Source organism: Saccopteryx bilineata, chromosome 4, assembly GCF_036850765.1.
Source record: "Saccopteryx bilineata isolate mSacBil1 chromosome 4, mSacBil1_pri_phased_curated, whole genome shotgun sequence".
NCBI classification, from domain to species: Eukaryota; Metazoa; Chordata; class Mammalia; order Chiroptera; family Emballonuridae; genus Saccopteryx; species Saccopteryx bilineata.
The window spans coordinates 202,111,536-202,126,876 of record NC_089493.1 but is presented as its reverse complement, the minus strand read 5'-3'; the positions used below and the strand labels follow the sequence as shown (position 1 = coordinate 202,126,876).

Sequence of the window (15,341 nt, the reverse complement as noted above, 5' to 3'; positions counted from 1 at the left end):
CGCTTCTATCCAAATTAATGTACTGTCTTTGAAGAAGTCATTTAAGTATTGACTCGATCAAATCTCTCCCCCTTTTAAATTTCTTAAAAAATACTCTTACTTTCTGTCTGAGCTCATTAGGTTTGAAACACATAAATTGAAGCAACAGGAAAAAGAAAAAAATTAGTGTATTGGGGAAATTCCTTTGGTGAGCTGTTTCATGAACTGTTCAATAAAAAGCGTCTAATAAAAGTGTCTTAAAAGCCCTTTAAAGTGAAAGTACTTTTTAAAGGTCTTTTAGTATGGTAGTCAGCTACACATTTATATTTACCCTTATAGGAAAACAGTTAAATTATGGTAGATATGTATGCTAGATCTGATATTTCAAAAAAATGCATAAAGAGCTTAGAAAATTCTGATGTTAAGATGTGAAATAACAAAAGCAGTATGTTATTCTATGCAAAACATTAGTAAACCAAATCTAATAATATATAAAAAGGATTATACAGCATGACCAAGTGAGATTTATCCCAGAAATATGAATTTAGTTTAACATTTGAACAATCAATGAGTGTAATACACCATAGTTAAAATAAAGGACAAAAAAATCATCTCAATAGATGTAGAGAAAGCATCTGAGATGCCAACACCTCTGATAAAAATACTCAACAAACTAACAATAGATGAGAACTTCCTAAACCTAATAAAGATAGTCTAAGAAAACCCCACAGCTAACATTGTATATTAATGGTGAAAGATAATACTTTTCCCTTAAGATCAGGAACAAACAAGGATGTCTACTCTTGACATTTCTATTTAATGTTGTATTGGAGGTTCTGACCCTAGCCAATTAGTCAATAAAAAAGAAAAGGCATCCACATTGGAAAGGGATAAATAAAGCTACCATATTTCCCCATGTATAAGACGCACCCATGTATAAGACACATCTTAATTTTAGGACCTGAAATTTGGGGAAAAAAAAGGTTTACATAAAGTTGTTGAACTTAAGTGTTTTTTTTTTTAATTTTTTAATTCATTTTAGAGAGGAGAGGGAGAGACAGAGAGAGAGGAGAGACAGAGAGAGAAGGGGGGGAGGAGCTGGAAGCATCAACTCCCATATGTGCCTTGACCAGGCAAGCCCAGGGTTTCGAACCGGCGACCTCAGCATTTCCAGGTTGACGCTTTATCCACTGCGCCACCACAGGTCAGGCCGAACTTAAGTTTTATTCATCATAAAATTCATACAACTTAAAATCACTATCAAAACTCCCATCCATTAGCTTGTCCTCATTTGTGTCTGATGACCAATCACTGTCTTCAACAATAAGCGCCGAAAGAAGTGTGAAAAAGCGGGAAATGCAAGTAAAAAAAATCTATAACCACTGTATAAGATGCACCCAGTTTTTAGACCCCAAATTTTTCGGGAAAGTGTGCGTCTTATACATGGGAAATATGGTAGCTCTGTCCACAAGCAACATGATCTATATTAGAACTCTTATACATTGCTGGTAGGATTGTAAAATGGTGTAACCACCTTGGAAAATAGTTTGACAGTTCATAAAAATTTTAAATAATCATTTGACCCAACAATCTCACTATTAGGTATTCCCAGGAGAAATTAAAATGTATGTCCATACAAAAACATGTACTTAAGTTCTCATAGCAATATTACTCATAATAGCCACAAAATGGAAACAACCTAAATGTACACCACCTGGTGAAAGGATAAGATGTGATGTATTCATAGGAATATTATTTGGTAATAAAAAGGAATAAAGTAAATGTTAAAAATTTGACAACTGATCCTTAAATTCATATAGAACTTGTGTAGGACCTCTTGAAATATAAACTGCATTGATTATTTTCAACCTTTATCATTCCAGCATTTTTAAAAGCAATCCACCCTCAGCCCAGGCAGAACCTTTTCCTTTTTGTTTTTATTTTCACTTGTTCTTGCCCTTGTGCTCACTTGAGTCAGTAGGTGAGAAGAGTACTATTAAGGTGTGGACATTAAAGTACTATTAAAGGAAAAGGATTTCCACAGACCTTGAAAGACTTAATTTCCTTAGTCAATACTTACAATATTAATTTGAAAGTATAAAAACTAAGGTCATATTTTTAGTTTCATTTAAAAAGCAGTTTAAAGCCTTATGTATTTGTTGTCTATTACTGAATAACAAATTATCTCAGAACTTAGTTGTTTGAAACAATAAATGTCTCACAGTATTGTGGTTAGGAATAGAGCACCTTGACTGGATGGTTCTGGCTCAGTGTCTTCTGATGTTGTCATATGAAGGCTTCACTTCCCATCTGAAGGTTGGGAAGTTCCTAGGGGGCTCACGTGCTTGGCATGTAGTGTTGGTGGTTGTGCAGAGGCCTTACTTTCTTGCCTTGTAGGTCTTTCTCCATATGGCTTCTTGTGTGTGTTTGCCCTAGAGTGAGTGATCCAAGAGCAAGGAAGAAGCCACCATGTCTCTTGTGTCTTAGTCTTATGTCACACACCATTCCTTCTGCCAGCCACATTCTTGTCATTCAAAGCTAGTTACTTAGTAGAGCCCACACTCAAGGGGAGGATAATTAAGCATCACCTCTTGAAGGGAAAGGTTATCAAAGAATTTGGGATATATTTTAAAACCACCAATGAATGTATGAACTTCTAAACTGACATACGTTTCACATAAATTTTGCAGTGTTTAACTGTTCTTCAGAGACTAGATGTTTGGCTTTCTGGTGGGAATGACCTATGTGTGTGGAACCGAAAACTAGAGCTCCTGTGTAAGACCAGCCACCTTTCTGATACAGGTAACAAACAAAGCAAGGTAATTGTGAACAGCAGTTGACAGACTCTAAAATACACAGTGAATTTCAAAGAGACTTTCCATAAACAAAGGGGTGGGTGTAGTTTTCTTTTCAGTTTTATCATGAGATTGCAGCAGTTCACTCACACCTTCAGGCTTCACTCCTAATTCTAGATCCCTTGTTAATTCCACCACATCTGTACTTACTTCCTCCACGGAAGTCTTGGACCCCTCAGTTACTTAAGAGGGCTAGAATCAACTTCTTTCAAACTTCTGTTAATGTTGATATTTTGACCTTTTCCCATGAATCATTAATGTTGTTAATAGCATCTAGAATGGTGAATCCTTTCCAGAAGGTTTTCAATTTATTTTGCTCAGATCCATCAGAGGAATTACTATCAATGGCAGCTCTAACCTTACAAAATATATTTCTTTTTTTTTCTTGACAGAGACAGAGAGTCAGAGAGAGGGACAGATAGGGACAGACAGACAGGAAGGGAGAGAGTTGAGAAGCATCAGTTCTTCATTGCAGCACCTTAGTTGTTCATTGATTGCTTTCTCATATGTGCCTTGACCCCAGGGGCTACAGCAGAGCAAGTGACCCCTTGCTCAAGCCAGTGACTTTGGGGTCATGTCTGTGATCCCATGCTCAAGCTGGCGACCTTGGGGTTTTGAACCTGGGTCCTCTGTGTCCCAGTCTGATGCTCTATCCACTGCACCATCGCCTGGTCAGGTCAAAATGTATTTCTTAATAAGATGTGAAAGTCAAAATTACTCCTTTATCCGTGGGTTGCAGGATGGATGTTGTGTTCACAGGCATAATAACAATAATAATATCATACATCTCCCATCAGAGTTCATGGTGACCAGGTGCATTGTCAGTGAGCAATAATATTTTAAAAGGAATCTTTTTTTCTAAGTGGTAGGTCTCAACAGTGGGCTTAACATATTTAGTAAACCATGTTGTAACAGATGTGCTGTCATTTAGGCCTTGTTCCATGTATAGAGTACAGGCAGAGCAGAGTTAGTATAATTCTTAAGGATCCTAGGATTTTCAGAATGGTAAAGGAGCATTGGCTTTAACTTAAGCCCATCAGCTGCGGTAGCCCCTAATAGAGTTAATCTGTTCTTTGAATCTTTGAAGCAAGGCATGAATTCTCTCTAGCTGTGAAAGTACTAGATGGCATCTGCCAGTAGAAGACTGTTTCATCCACATTGCTAATTGTTTTTAGTGTAGCCACCTTCATTAGTTATCTTAACTAATCTAGATAATTTGCTGTAGCTTCTACAATACATCAACACTTGTTGCTTTACCTCATACTTTCATGTTATGGAAATGCACTGCCTCATCTTTCAGCCTCATAGAATAGAGGAGAGTTAGGGCTCTTCTCTGGATTAGGTTTTGGCTCAAGGGAATGTTGTGCCTGGTTGGATATTCTATTCAGACCACTAAAACTTTCTCCATATCAGCAATAAGGCTGCTTGGCTTCCCTGTTAATCCTATATTCACTGGAATAGCACTTTTAATTTTCTTGAAGAACTTTTCTTTGCATTCATAACCTGGCTATTAGGAGAGGCCTTTGGTTTTCGACATGCCTTCCTCACTAAGTTCAATCATTTCTAGCTCTTGATCTAAAGAGAGAGACCTGTGACTCTTCCTTTCACTTGAACACATAGAGTCAATTGTAGGGTAATAAGTTGGCTTAATTTTAATATGTTGTATCTTAGGAAGTAGGAAGGCCTAACAAGAAGGAGAGAGGAACAGCTGGCTGGTTGGGTAGAGCAGTCAGACATACACATTTATCGGTTAAGTTTGCATCTCATATGGGTGCAGTTCTGGCATCCAAAACAATTACAATAGTAACATCAAATATCACTGACCACAGATCACCATAACAAAAATAATAATGATGAAAAAGATCAAATATTGCGAGAATTACCAAAATGTAACACAGATACACAGTGAACAAATGCTGTTGGAAAAATGGTGCTCATAGAATTGCTCATTGCAGGGTTGTCATAAACTTTTGATTTGTAAAAAAACATAATATCCATGAAGTTCAATAAAATGAAGTGCAATGAAACTAGTAATGCCTGTAACTATGTTATGAAATGTTGAAATCAGGACTAAAAATCTATTATATGTTAATAGAAACAACTGCTAATAATAATGATTGCATTTTACCTTTATTTTGCAAGTTATCTTTGAGAACTATACAGTAAGTAGTCAGAGTAATGCAGTTTATCAGTGACTCAAGATAGCAGAATCCTGAGAATTTGATAGAATCTATTGGAAAGCTTTGAAAAGGCTACAATGTTACCATTGGTGAGCTTTTTGAGATTTGGGTTTTTCAGGTAGTTGGGGCCAGGTAGTTAGCACTGCTTGTTATTACACTTATCTGATGAAGCTCCTCTCACAAGCTGTGCTTGATTTAGGGGGGCTTTTAGGGGCATTATTTCACATTTGGAAATAAGCAAAGCTAATCCCAGTATGATTCAGTGGAAAGAGCCTTGGACTAAAAGATAGGACATCCATGACCTTTCCAGTAATATGTTCTGTGATTCTTTGTATTAAATTGCTACTTCTGATTTATTGAGCTTCCATTATTTTCACTTCACTGATGATTTGATAGATTTTTTGACAAACTTTTTTGCATCTAAAATAATTCTTCTTCCTCCCCCTCCTGTGCTCTCTTTCACTTTTTTATCTTGTACTGCTAGCTCGTCCCTTTGCCCTACTCTACCATCACTTCCTCTGCCTTGATCTTCAGAAATACAAAACATCCTGTTAAAACTGCTTTATGCAGAAAAAAGATTTTAGGGAGAATTACTCCCCAAGTACAAGAGTGTTAGTCTTTTGATGGGTGAGAAGGTAAAGCAAATGAGTAGATTATTTTTCAAATTTGTATATAAGTTATAAATTATATGTTACACAAATATATAATGGAAAAGTGAACTTTAATGAACAGAATTTTTTGCCTATATATGTGGTTGTTCTGAATCTAATACATCAATTATTTAATTTTTACTGACAAAAGTAGTAATTGTAACATTTTACAGAAATTATGGTTACCCTAAAATCATTTCATGGGTAAGCTATAAAAAGCTTATATTCAGAACTCTATATTTAACTAAATAAGTTAAATGTGGTAGAATGTTGAATCTGATTATTCCAGTAATACAAGGAATTTGTAAATATATTAATTGATTATATACATGCTATTTAAAAGCCACTTTCTGAGCTGTTGACTTTTGGCTTACTTGTTTACTGCCAGGGAGTCCAGTCGGGATTCTTAAATTTACATTAAGGAAAATGCCAATTTTACATCTCATTTGAGCTAACTACCTTGTAAATGGTGATAGTGATTATCTTAAGGGGTCCCGGATAAATAAGTTCACCTGAAGAATAAGAATGTTCATAGAGTATATCCTACCCTTGTAGATCAATAATGTCTTCCTAATCTACTTTTCACAAAGTAATTTTTCATGTATAAACAACCAAGTGTGATATAGCAAATTTGTGTGCTTTATTGTGACTCCTCCCTTTATAGTAAATGACTGACATAAAACTGAGAATGTTTTTGATATAATCCATGAAGAAAATAATTTGATCTTTGTTTTATATATTTTTTAAGAGATTAGTGCTTTGATTGAAATACCTAAGAACTGTGTTGTGGCAGCAGCTGGCAAAGAACTGAGTGAGTATGACTCCTTTTTATTTTTTTCATTTAAAAAATATTTTAAAGTAATATATACATTTTGGAAAGACTTGTTAGTATTTTATTTAAGGGACATCTTCCCCTTCTTGGCCTCCTGGGATTGTTGAAGTGATCTGAAGACCTAGAAATTTTCAAGATGTAAGGTCAGTGTTTGTACTACCTTAGTTCTAACACAGCAAGGAGGACAAGGTAACCCCACTCCTCTTATGCCAAAGAAGGTCATTTATGTTCCACGGTCCTTTCTGTTACTGATTCATACTCATGCACTTATTTAGAAAAAAATTTAACCACCTAGCCTGATTGGTGGTGGCACAATGACTAGACTCGGAGCATTGACCTGGCATGCTGAGGTGCTAGGTTTGAAACCCTGAGGTCGCCGGCTTGAGCGTGGAATCATCAACAGGATCCCATGGTCGCTGGCTTGAGCCCAAAGTGCGCTGGCTTGAGCAAGGGATCACTGGCTCAGCTGGAGCACCCCAGTCAAGGCACGTATGAGAAAGCTATCAGTGAACAACTAAGGTGCCGTAACTACAAGTTGATACTTCTCATCTCTCTCCCTTCCCCTCTCTCTCCCGTCTCTCTCTGTCATCTCTCTCTCTCTCTCTCTCACACACACACACACACACACACACATATGCTAAAAAATAACTATATGAAACAACTGTCAACATTTTGGGAACTGAAAACTTGTGTTAGGAAGGTTGGAGGAGGACAGTTTGGAGAATTTGCCAAGGTAGAAACTGTGGGGTTTCTGCCTCAAGAGGCAGAATGGGGCCCGTTTTCTTTGAGGGAGTTTATGCCATTTCTCTCAGAGTAGTAGTATAGCAGAAGAAAGGGTAGCAAGTGGAATTTTGTAAATGTATTAATTGAGTATGAGCACTTGAAGGCTACTTTCTTAGTTGTTGACTACTGACTAACTCATTCACCACCAGGGAGCCCACAGTGAAGAAGGCCTTTTGGGCTCACTGCCTTGTGAATGGAATTTGGGTGCCAGAACTGAGAGCGTAGACGTGCTACTTAAAAGCTGCCTCTATCCTGTATAATTTTTCTGATGTAGCCCAGACGGCATTTGATATTACTTGTGCTGCTTCTCCCAGAGACCAGCCCTGAGGTTCTGTGACCATCAGGTAGCATGTTTGCAAATGCCAGTGAGAGATGCGAGCTGGGTGCTCACCATTCCTCGCGGCAGCTGTCCGCAGGCTGCAGTGCTGTGCAGCTGTCCGCAGGCTGCAGTGCTGTGCAGCAGAGTCTCTCTGTCCTCAGCTGACCTTTCCATGTGTAGTACTGTCTGCGAGTATTCTAGCCCTGTGCTTAGCCTGTCTTTTCATAAAGTAATTTCTAAAACATTATACTTTTTAGTTTAGTTTTTTATTTTTCCTTCCTTGCAGAAATTTAGTTTTCCCATGTTATCCATTGAGCTGGAATGATGCTTAGCTTTTCTCCTTGCCTTTCTTCTCTTGTAGCTGATCAATCACTTCGCATTTTTCTGTTTTTTCTCTAACTCAGTGGTTCTCAAATTTTAGTGTGCATTAGAATGACCTGAAGGGCTTGTTAAAAACAGATTACTGGGCCTTCCCCCTAGAGTTTCTAATTCAGTAAGTCTGGACTGGGGCCTGAGCTCTGCATTTCTTTTCTTTCTTTCTTTTTTAAGTAAGAGGAGGGGAGATAGAGAGACAGACTCTCACATGCACCCTGACTGAGATCCACCTGGCAACCTCCATTGGAAGCCAATGCTTGAATCATCCAAGCTATCCTCAGCACCTGGGCCCAATGTTCGAACCAGTCAAGCCACTGGCTGCAAGGGGAGAAAGGAGAGAGAGGGGAAGAGAAGCAGATGATTGCTTCTCATGTGTGCCCTGACTGGGAATAGAACCCAGGAGGTCTGTACACCAGGCCGATGCTCTATTCTCTGAGCCAACCGGCCAGGGCCAAGCTCTGCATTTCTTACAGGTTCCCAGGTAGTGCTGAGGCTCTTTGTCTGCAGACCATTCTTAGCAGACTGCTGCTTTAAATTTTGATCTATTTCTGTCTCACTGGTGTTGCTCTACTAAGGTGCTCATCTCCTTTCTTGTTTGGAATGTTGCAATAAGTCTCCCACTTATCTTTTTTCCTCTATATTAGTGCTTGTCAAATGCCTTCTGTTCCTCTAGCATAGTGCTTCTCAGATACATTCTTCAGTAAATAGATGCTAGAGCTATCTATCTAAAATGTAGGCCACTCCCCTGCTTAAAAGCTTCAGTGACTTCCTATTGCCTAAAACAGTCATTTCTAGACTTCCAAATTTCTGACTCATTCAAAAGTTCAGTTTTGGAGATCAACATAGAGTTGTCAAATTTTTATTTTGCTTACTAAAAACAATAAAAACTAAAACTAAAACCTATCATTTACCACTCTCGTTTTGTAAAATTACTTTTTAACAACAAAGTATAAGGAACATGATCTCAGAAAAAAAGAATAGGACTTTAAATTACATGTATTTACTTTTATGTTGCCCTTATTTTTTTCTTATTTTTGCCCCAGATGAATCAAGTCATTGCCCTAGATCAGGAGTCCCCAAACTTTTTACACAGGGGGCCAGTTCACTGTCCCTCAGACCGTTGGAGGGCCGGACTATAAAAAAAAACCCTATGCTCACTGCACATATCTTATTTTAAAGTAAAAAAACAAAATGGGAACAAATACAATATTTAAAATAAAGAACAAGTAAATTTAAATCAACAAACTGACCAGTATTTCAATGGGAACTATGGGCCTGCTTTTGACTAATGAGATGGGCAATGTGCTCCTCTCACTGACCACCAATGAAAGAGGTGCCCCTTCCGGTAGTATGGCGGAGGCTGGATAAATGGCCTCAGGTGGCCGCATGCGGCCCATGGGCCGTAGTTTGGGGACCCCTGCCCTAGATACAGTGATTGGCAAACTCGTTAGTCAACAGAGCCAAATATAAAGAGTACAATGGTTGAAATTTCTTTTGAGAGCCAAATTTTTAAAACTTAAACTATATAGGTAGGTACATTTATCAAGGTAGCGCCTGCATGTGGTATTCTGTGGAAGAGCCACACTCAAGGGGCCAAAGAGCCGCATGTGGCTTACGAGCCATGGTTTGCCGACTAGGGCTAGATCAGTGTAAGTTCATCACTACCTACCCTGAATGATAAAGTCCAAACCTTTCAACATGTTAAATCAGGCCCTCCATTACCTTCCACCTGCCTCTTTTAAGTCTTATATCACTTGCTTGTCAATAATGAATGCGTGGATTCCCCAATCTGAGGTGTTTCTTACCTTTATGCCTTTATTTCTATTCTCACCCTGTATCCGGCTTGTCCTCTTTACTCTTTGTCCTCTTTGATCTGGATAATTTCTACTCTTTTTTTTTTTTTCAGTGAGAGGAGGGAAGATAGTGAGACGAACTCACTTGTACACCCTGACTGGGATCTACCCGGAAACCCCTGTCTGGGGCTGATGCTTGCAGCTGAGTTATTTTTAGTGCCTGAGGCAGAGGCTCCATAGAGCCATCCTCAGCGTCTGGGCCAATGTGTCCAAATCAGTCAAGCCACTGGCTGTGGGAAGGGAAGAGAGAGAGAAGTAGAGAGAAGGAGGAGGGGAGGAGAAGCAGATGTTTGCTTCCTTTGTGTGCCTCAACCAGGAATCAAACCTCGGGCTTCCCATACACTGGGCTGACACTCTACCATTGAGCAAACTGGCTAAGGCCAGTACTTATTCTTTAAGAGCTCAGCTCCAGTAATTTTTTTTTTTTTTGAGGAAGACTTGCCTACCTAATACCTCCCCTTCCAGAAGTTTTTCCACTGTGTTGTCATAATCTCTTATCTACCATTTCACATACAACTTTAAAAAATAAGACTTCTATTTGCTTCTAGTTCTCTCCTTGCCCTTTCACAATGTGAGCTACTTGGTGACTAGAACTTTCTTATTCATCTTTCTGTTAACAGATAAGAGATTTTTATTGAATGGATGAACAAATTAGTGCATCAGAATACTACTAAAAGCAAAATTAATGCCTCATCTGAAGTTCGAGTATCATCTAAAAAAGGAAAGAAATGAGCCTGATCAGGTGGTGGCACAGTGGATAGAGTGTCACCTTAGGATGCAGAGGATCCACTTCAAAGCTCCAAAGTTGCTGGCTTGAGTGCAGGCTCATCTGGCTTGAGGGTTCACCAGCTAGAGTACGGAATCACCGACTTGAGCACAGGATCATAGACATGACCCCTTGTTTGCTGGCTTGATCCCAAGGTCACTGGCTTGGGCAAGGGCTGATGGCTCAGCTGGAGCCCCACGGTCAAGGCACATATGAGAAAGCAATCAGTGAACAACTGAGGTGCTGTAATGAAGAATTGATGCTTCTCATCTCTCTTCCTTCCTGTCTGTCTATCCTTGTCTATCCCTCTGTCTCTCTCTCTAGCTAAAAACAAACAAAAAACAAAGAAATGAAAGTTGGTTTTATTCAGAGAGTAATTCATAAAAATATATAATGTTCTTTTAAAATTTTTAATTTTTAAAATTTTTAACTTAATTGTTTTTAGAGAGAGAAAAAGAAAGAGAAGCATCAATTTGTTGTTCAACTTATTTACGTGTTCTTTGGTTGATTTTTGTATGTTCCCTGACCAGGGATTGAACCTACAACCTTGATGTATCAGGACAATGTCTAACCAACTGAGCTATCTGGCCAGGGCTAAAAATACATAGTATTCCTAGAAATGAGGTTCTGCATTTTACTTCAGTGTAATCACAGAGTAAAGATATAGTGCTGTTTTTCCTTATGGAAGAAGTTTCATTCCTGTAAATTGAGTGTCTATTTCCAAGACTAAACTGTGCCCATACCCTTGGTTTTAAATGTTCCAATCCAGTTTCTCTTTGGCTTCCTTTCAACAGCAAATATCGTTTCTGTGTGCACTAGAAATTATACTTTGCACTGCAGTGCAAAGCTGCAGTGACTTGGAAGTTTTACTAGCTAAGCAGGGCTATCTTGCTGAGACCTTATCCTGGTTCAGAAGGCTAAGATTTTTTTTCTTAACCCTTTTTTTTAGAATTCACTATTGTGCCTCTTTTGTTTTCTGAAATAATTGACTATTGTGTCTCTTTTGTTCTCTGAAATAAAAAATACATGTTTGTTTTATTTTCTTGAAGTTATTACTGGTCTATGGAGGCCATATTAATGAACACACTAAACAGATTCACAGTATCTTTAGTACTTTGAAGTTCTTTGTCCAAACCTGTTTTGTAGGTTTCTTTTTCTTGTCAGTATTTCAGGTTATTATCTGTTAGTTTGTATTCAGTAATACATTGCTTTTTATTCCACCATCCCAATCTCAATATCATTTGGTAGTAGTTCAACTGAAATCGAATTTTCACACAACTCTGGTAGGTATAAGAAAGAGTTCCCTTTGTGTTGACAGAAAGACCTTTTCCTTTTTACAGCCACAGTTTGAACATTAATGGCTATTGGGATTAAATAACCTTGCTAGAGATTTGTCAGTTGGTAAAAATTGTCCAGAGACAGGATGAAATGTGGCACTGACCTATTTTCCATGGAAGGATGTGAGAAAGAAAGAGACTTTAATAATTAGCCCCCACTTGGAAAAGATATGACCTCTGAGACCTTCTTACTTCTAAGGACACTAGTCACTAGTCGGTGAGGATCCACAATACTGGGTAGAGTGGCTTATGGCCTTTAATGTATCTATTTTAAATCTGTTTATAAGTCTCACTACCAATCGTAGACTGTGAGTGGTTCAGAGTAGTGACTGGGCCTAATTCACACTAGAAATCTAATTTCCTGGAGCATAGTAGATGTTTAGTAAATATTTGTTGATTGAATCACCCCAGTTGATTTGATTTTGTGTTTGCTGTATTGATTAAAGTTAGAATTTATATTAGTTTAAATAAAACTTTATTAAGGTCAGGTAATGAATAAAGCAACACATTGAAAATTTGTAGTCAAAATAACTGTGTGGCACACAGAAATTACAAGGCATAACCTCAGAGTATATAATTTAATGATGTATGCCTGGGTATAAAGAAAAGTTTAAAAAAATAAAAGCAGCTGATGAAGTCTTCTTTGAGTTGAAGTTAAACATAAATTTATAGCTTGTTTTGTAGTGGTGCTCACTGGCCTGGGAATGTGAGCAGAGAGAGCTGACAGTGGAGATGATTCAGGAATGTAGGCCACTGGCTAGGAAGAGAGGAAGTTAGGATGGCCAGACTGCACTGCAGCCCTGGAAAGGACGGGGCTTCACTGCTGATAGTAGAACTAGAAGAGTTTTTTGTTGTTGTTTATTTGTTTGTTTGTTTGTGAGAGGAAGGGACATAGATTCCTGCATGCACCCCATTCAGGATTCACCTGGTAACCCCTGTCTGGGGCCAATACTTGGCCCAACTGAGCTGTCCTTAGTGTCTAGGGTCAATGCTCAAACCAACTGAGCCACTGGCTGTGGGAGGGGAAGAGGAAGAGAAGGGGGAGAGGTGGAGAGAGAAGCAGATGGTCACTTCTCCTGTGTGCACGGACCAGGAATTGAACCTGGGACTTCCACACATTGGGCTGACTGACGCTCTAGCCACAGAGTCAACCAGAAGAGTTTTAATGAAGGAAAGGAGTTCTAAGGACAACTCACTTGGGGTTTTAGTAGATCATTTAAAATATTTCAAGCATTTGAAAGAAATATTTTAAAGAAATATGAATAAAGCTCCCTTTGGAGATGGATTTTCAATATTTTAGAAATTTCTAACTTAATGAAATGCTGACGTTTTGAGCAGAAGTAAAATTTTATCTTCTTTGACCATTTTAATGAAACTTTATCTGTCTTTTCATTTAGTAATTTTCAGGTTGGTAGCACCCACAGAAGGATCACTGGAATGGAATATTCTTGAAGTTAAACGCCTCCTTGATCACCAGGATAATATTCTCTCATTGGCTAGTGTCAATGGTAAGTTCATTGTGTACATGTTTATATTATGTAAAATTCTGTACTTATTAAGATAACCTGGTTGAGTTTCAGTCTTGTTTTTGGAGGGGATTTCCAGAATTATCATTGTTATTATTTTTTTTTAATTTATTTATTCAGTCATTTTAGGGGGGGAGAGAGAGAGAGGGAGAAAGGGGAGGAGCAGGAAGCATCAGCTCCCATATGTGCCTTGACCAGGCAAGCCAGGGTTTTGAACCAGCAACCTCAGTGTTTCCAGGTTGACACTTTATCCACTACGCCACCACAGGTCAGGCAAGAATTATCATTGTTAAAATAATACTTTTGATTAGTAGGGATTGGCAATCTTGTATACTTGAAAGTCAAGCCAGTGGAACTGGTCAGTTTCATGGATTGGTAGGGTAAGATTTAGGCACAAGGAGATAGAATGAGGCAGAGAGGAGAGAGGGAAGAGAGCATCGTTTTCTCAGGCTCTGTGGCATGATTGTCATAGGCTGTAAATACTAATGCTTAGTAGCATTTTGGCATTTTTGGCAAGTGGTTCTGGCTAGTTCTTCTTTTGTAGAACACACAGTATGATATTACACAGCAGGTTACACAATCACAGTTGAGAAGATCTTTTCATTTATTCATTTTAGAGAGAGTAGAGAGGGAAAGAAGGGGGGAGGAACAGAAAGCATCAACTCCCATATGTACCTTGACCAGGCAATCCCAGGGTTTCGAACCAGCGACCTCAGCATTCCAGGTCGATGCTTTATCCAACAATCACAGTTGAATGAGCAGGATATAAGGCAGTTGTTTTCATGATGGATGACTCTCAGAAAATAATACCAAACTAAGGTAAAGATCTGCAGAAAATGGGAGTTTTGACTTGCCAGACATCCTATTTAGCTTCATAATGATTTAATATCTCCTGTGAGCTGAAGCTGACATTAGATGTCAGGATAGGATTCCAATTTACAAAACCTGGGATTTACCTAGTTCACTTTCAAATAAAGTGACGTTTTATATCATCAGAGTTGTTCTGAGTGATCTATGTTCCTAGGTCAGTTGAGAGGCCTCCTGGGTGGCTTTACTTTGATAGTCTGAAGCTGACTATAGGAGACTCCTATAAGGATGCCTTGAATAGGATAGTAGGAGGGGACTGTCCTGTACCCCTGACCTGAGACCTGGCTCTTTTTGAGCATAAACATGAGGCAAAGGGAAAGAGACACAGGCTCCTTAATAGCCGCCGTCTTGTACAGCCCAACTGCAAGTCTTTCTAGGGACCGTGATTGTCCATGATGATAGAAGTTAACAACATTTGGACCGCTCCTTTATTTTTCTCTGGGGGCTCTTTTCCTCTAGCCATGGATGGCAACACAAAAGGCCAGTTCTTATCTGGAAGACTCTCTGGCATTGAGCCATGAGCTCCAAGGCCTCAGAGCTGCTGAGAGAAGCAGCACTGTGCTCTGGCTCATTACACTGGTCATGCCTGGTTGTCTCATGTTAGTGGCGAAACAGCAGTACCACTGGCCCAGCATGGGCCTCAGTAAAGGTGATGGGATGTCACTGAGGTTGCCTTGACTTCATAGCACTTCTTTGGCTGTTTGATATGTAGAGAAATTTATAACAGTTTATCCAAGAAAGCTTTCTTTTTGTATTTCTTTGCCAGCTTCTTACAGGGAGGAAAATGGAAAACTGAAGCAAAAAAAAAAAAAAAAAGCAAAGAAAACTACAGAAAAGCCCTAGTACCTTTTTCCCCTAGTACTTTTTACTTTATAAACTTCCAGTCTATAAAATTATACTGCAGATAATAAGGGTATTTAGAAATCATATATGGAAAAGTAGGCCGGTAAAACTTGAACATGATATTGTGACAGTCTGTTCCTGTACTGCATGTCTCCCTTGCTGAAGATTGTGTAGTT

General features: G+C 38.7%; 1 protein-coding gene across 1 annotated transcript in view; it reads left to right on the top strand.

The window, feature by feature from the left end:
- WDR41 (WD repeat domain 41) overlaps positions 1 to 15,341 on the top strand; it is a 59,821-nt gene that overhangs the window by 30,634 nt on the left and 13,846 nt on the right. The window contains exons 6-8 of the mRNA XM_066273618.1: positions 2,670 to 2,781; positions 6,413 to 6,475; positions 13,327 to 13,437. Coding sequence (XP_066129715.1) covers positions 2,670 to 2,781; positions 6,413 to 6,475; positions 13,327 to 13,437 — 286 coding nt within the window. The remainder of the gene's footprint in view (positions 1 to 2,669; positions 2,782 to 6,412; positions 6,476 to 13,326; positions 13,438 to 15,341) is intronic.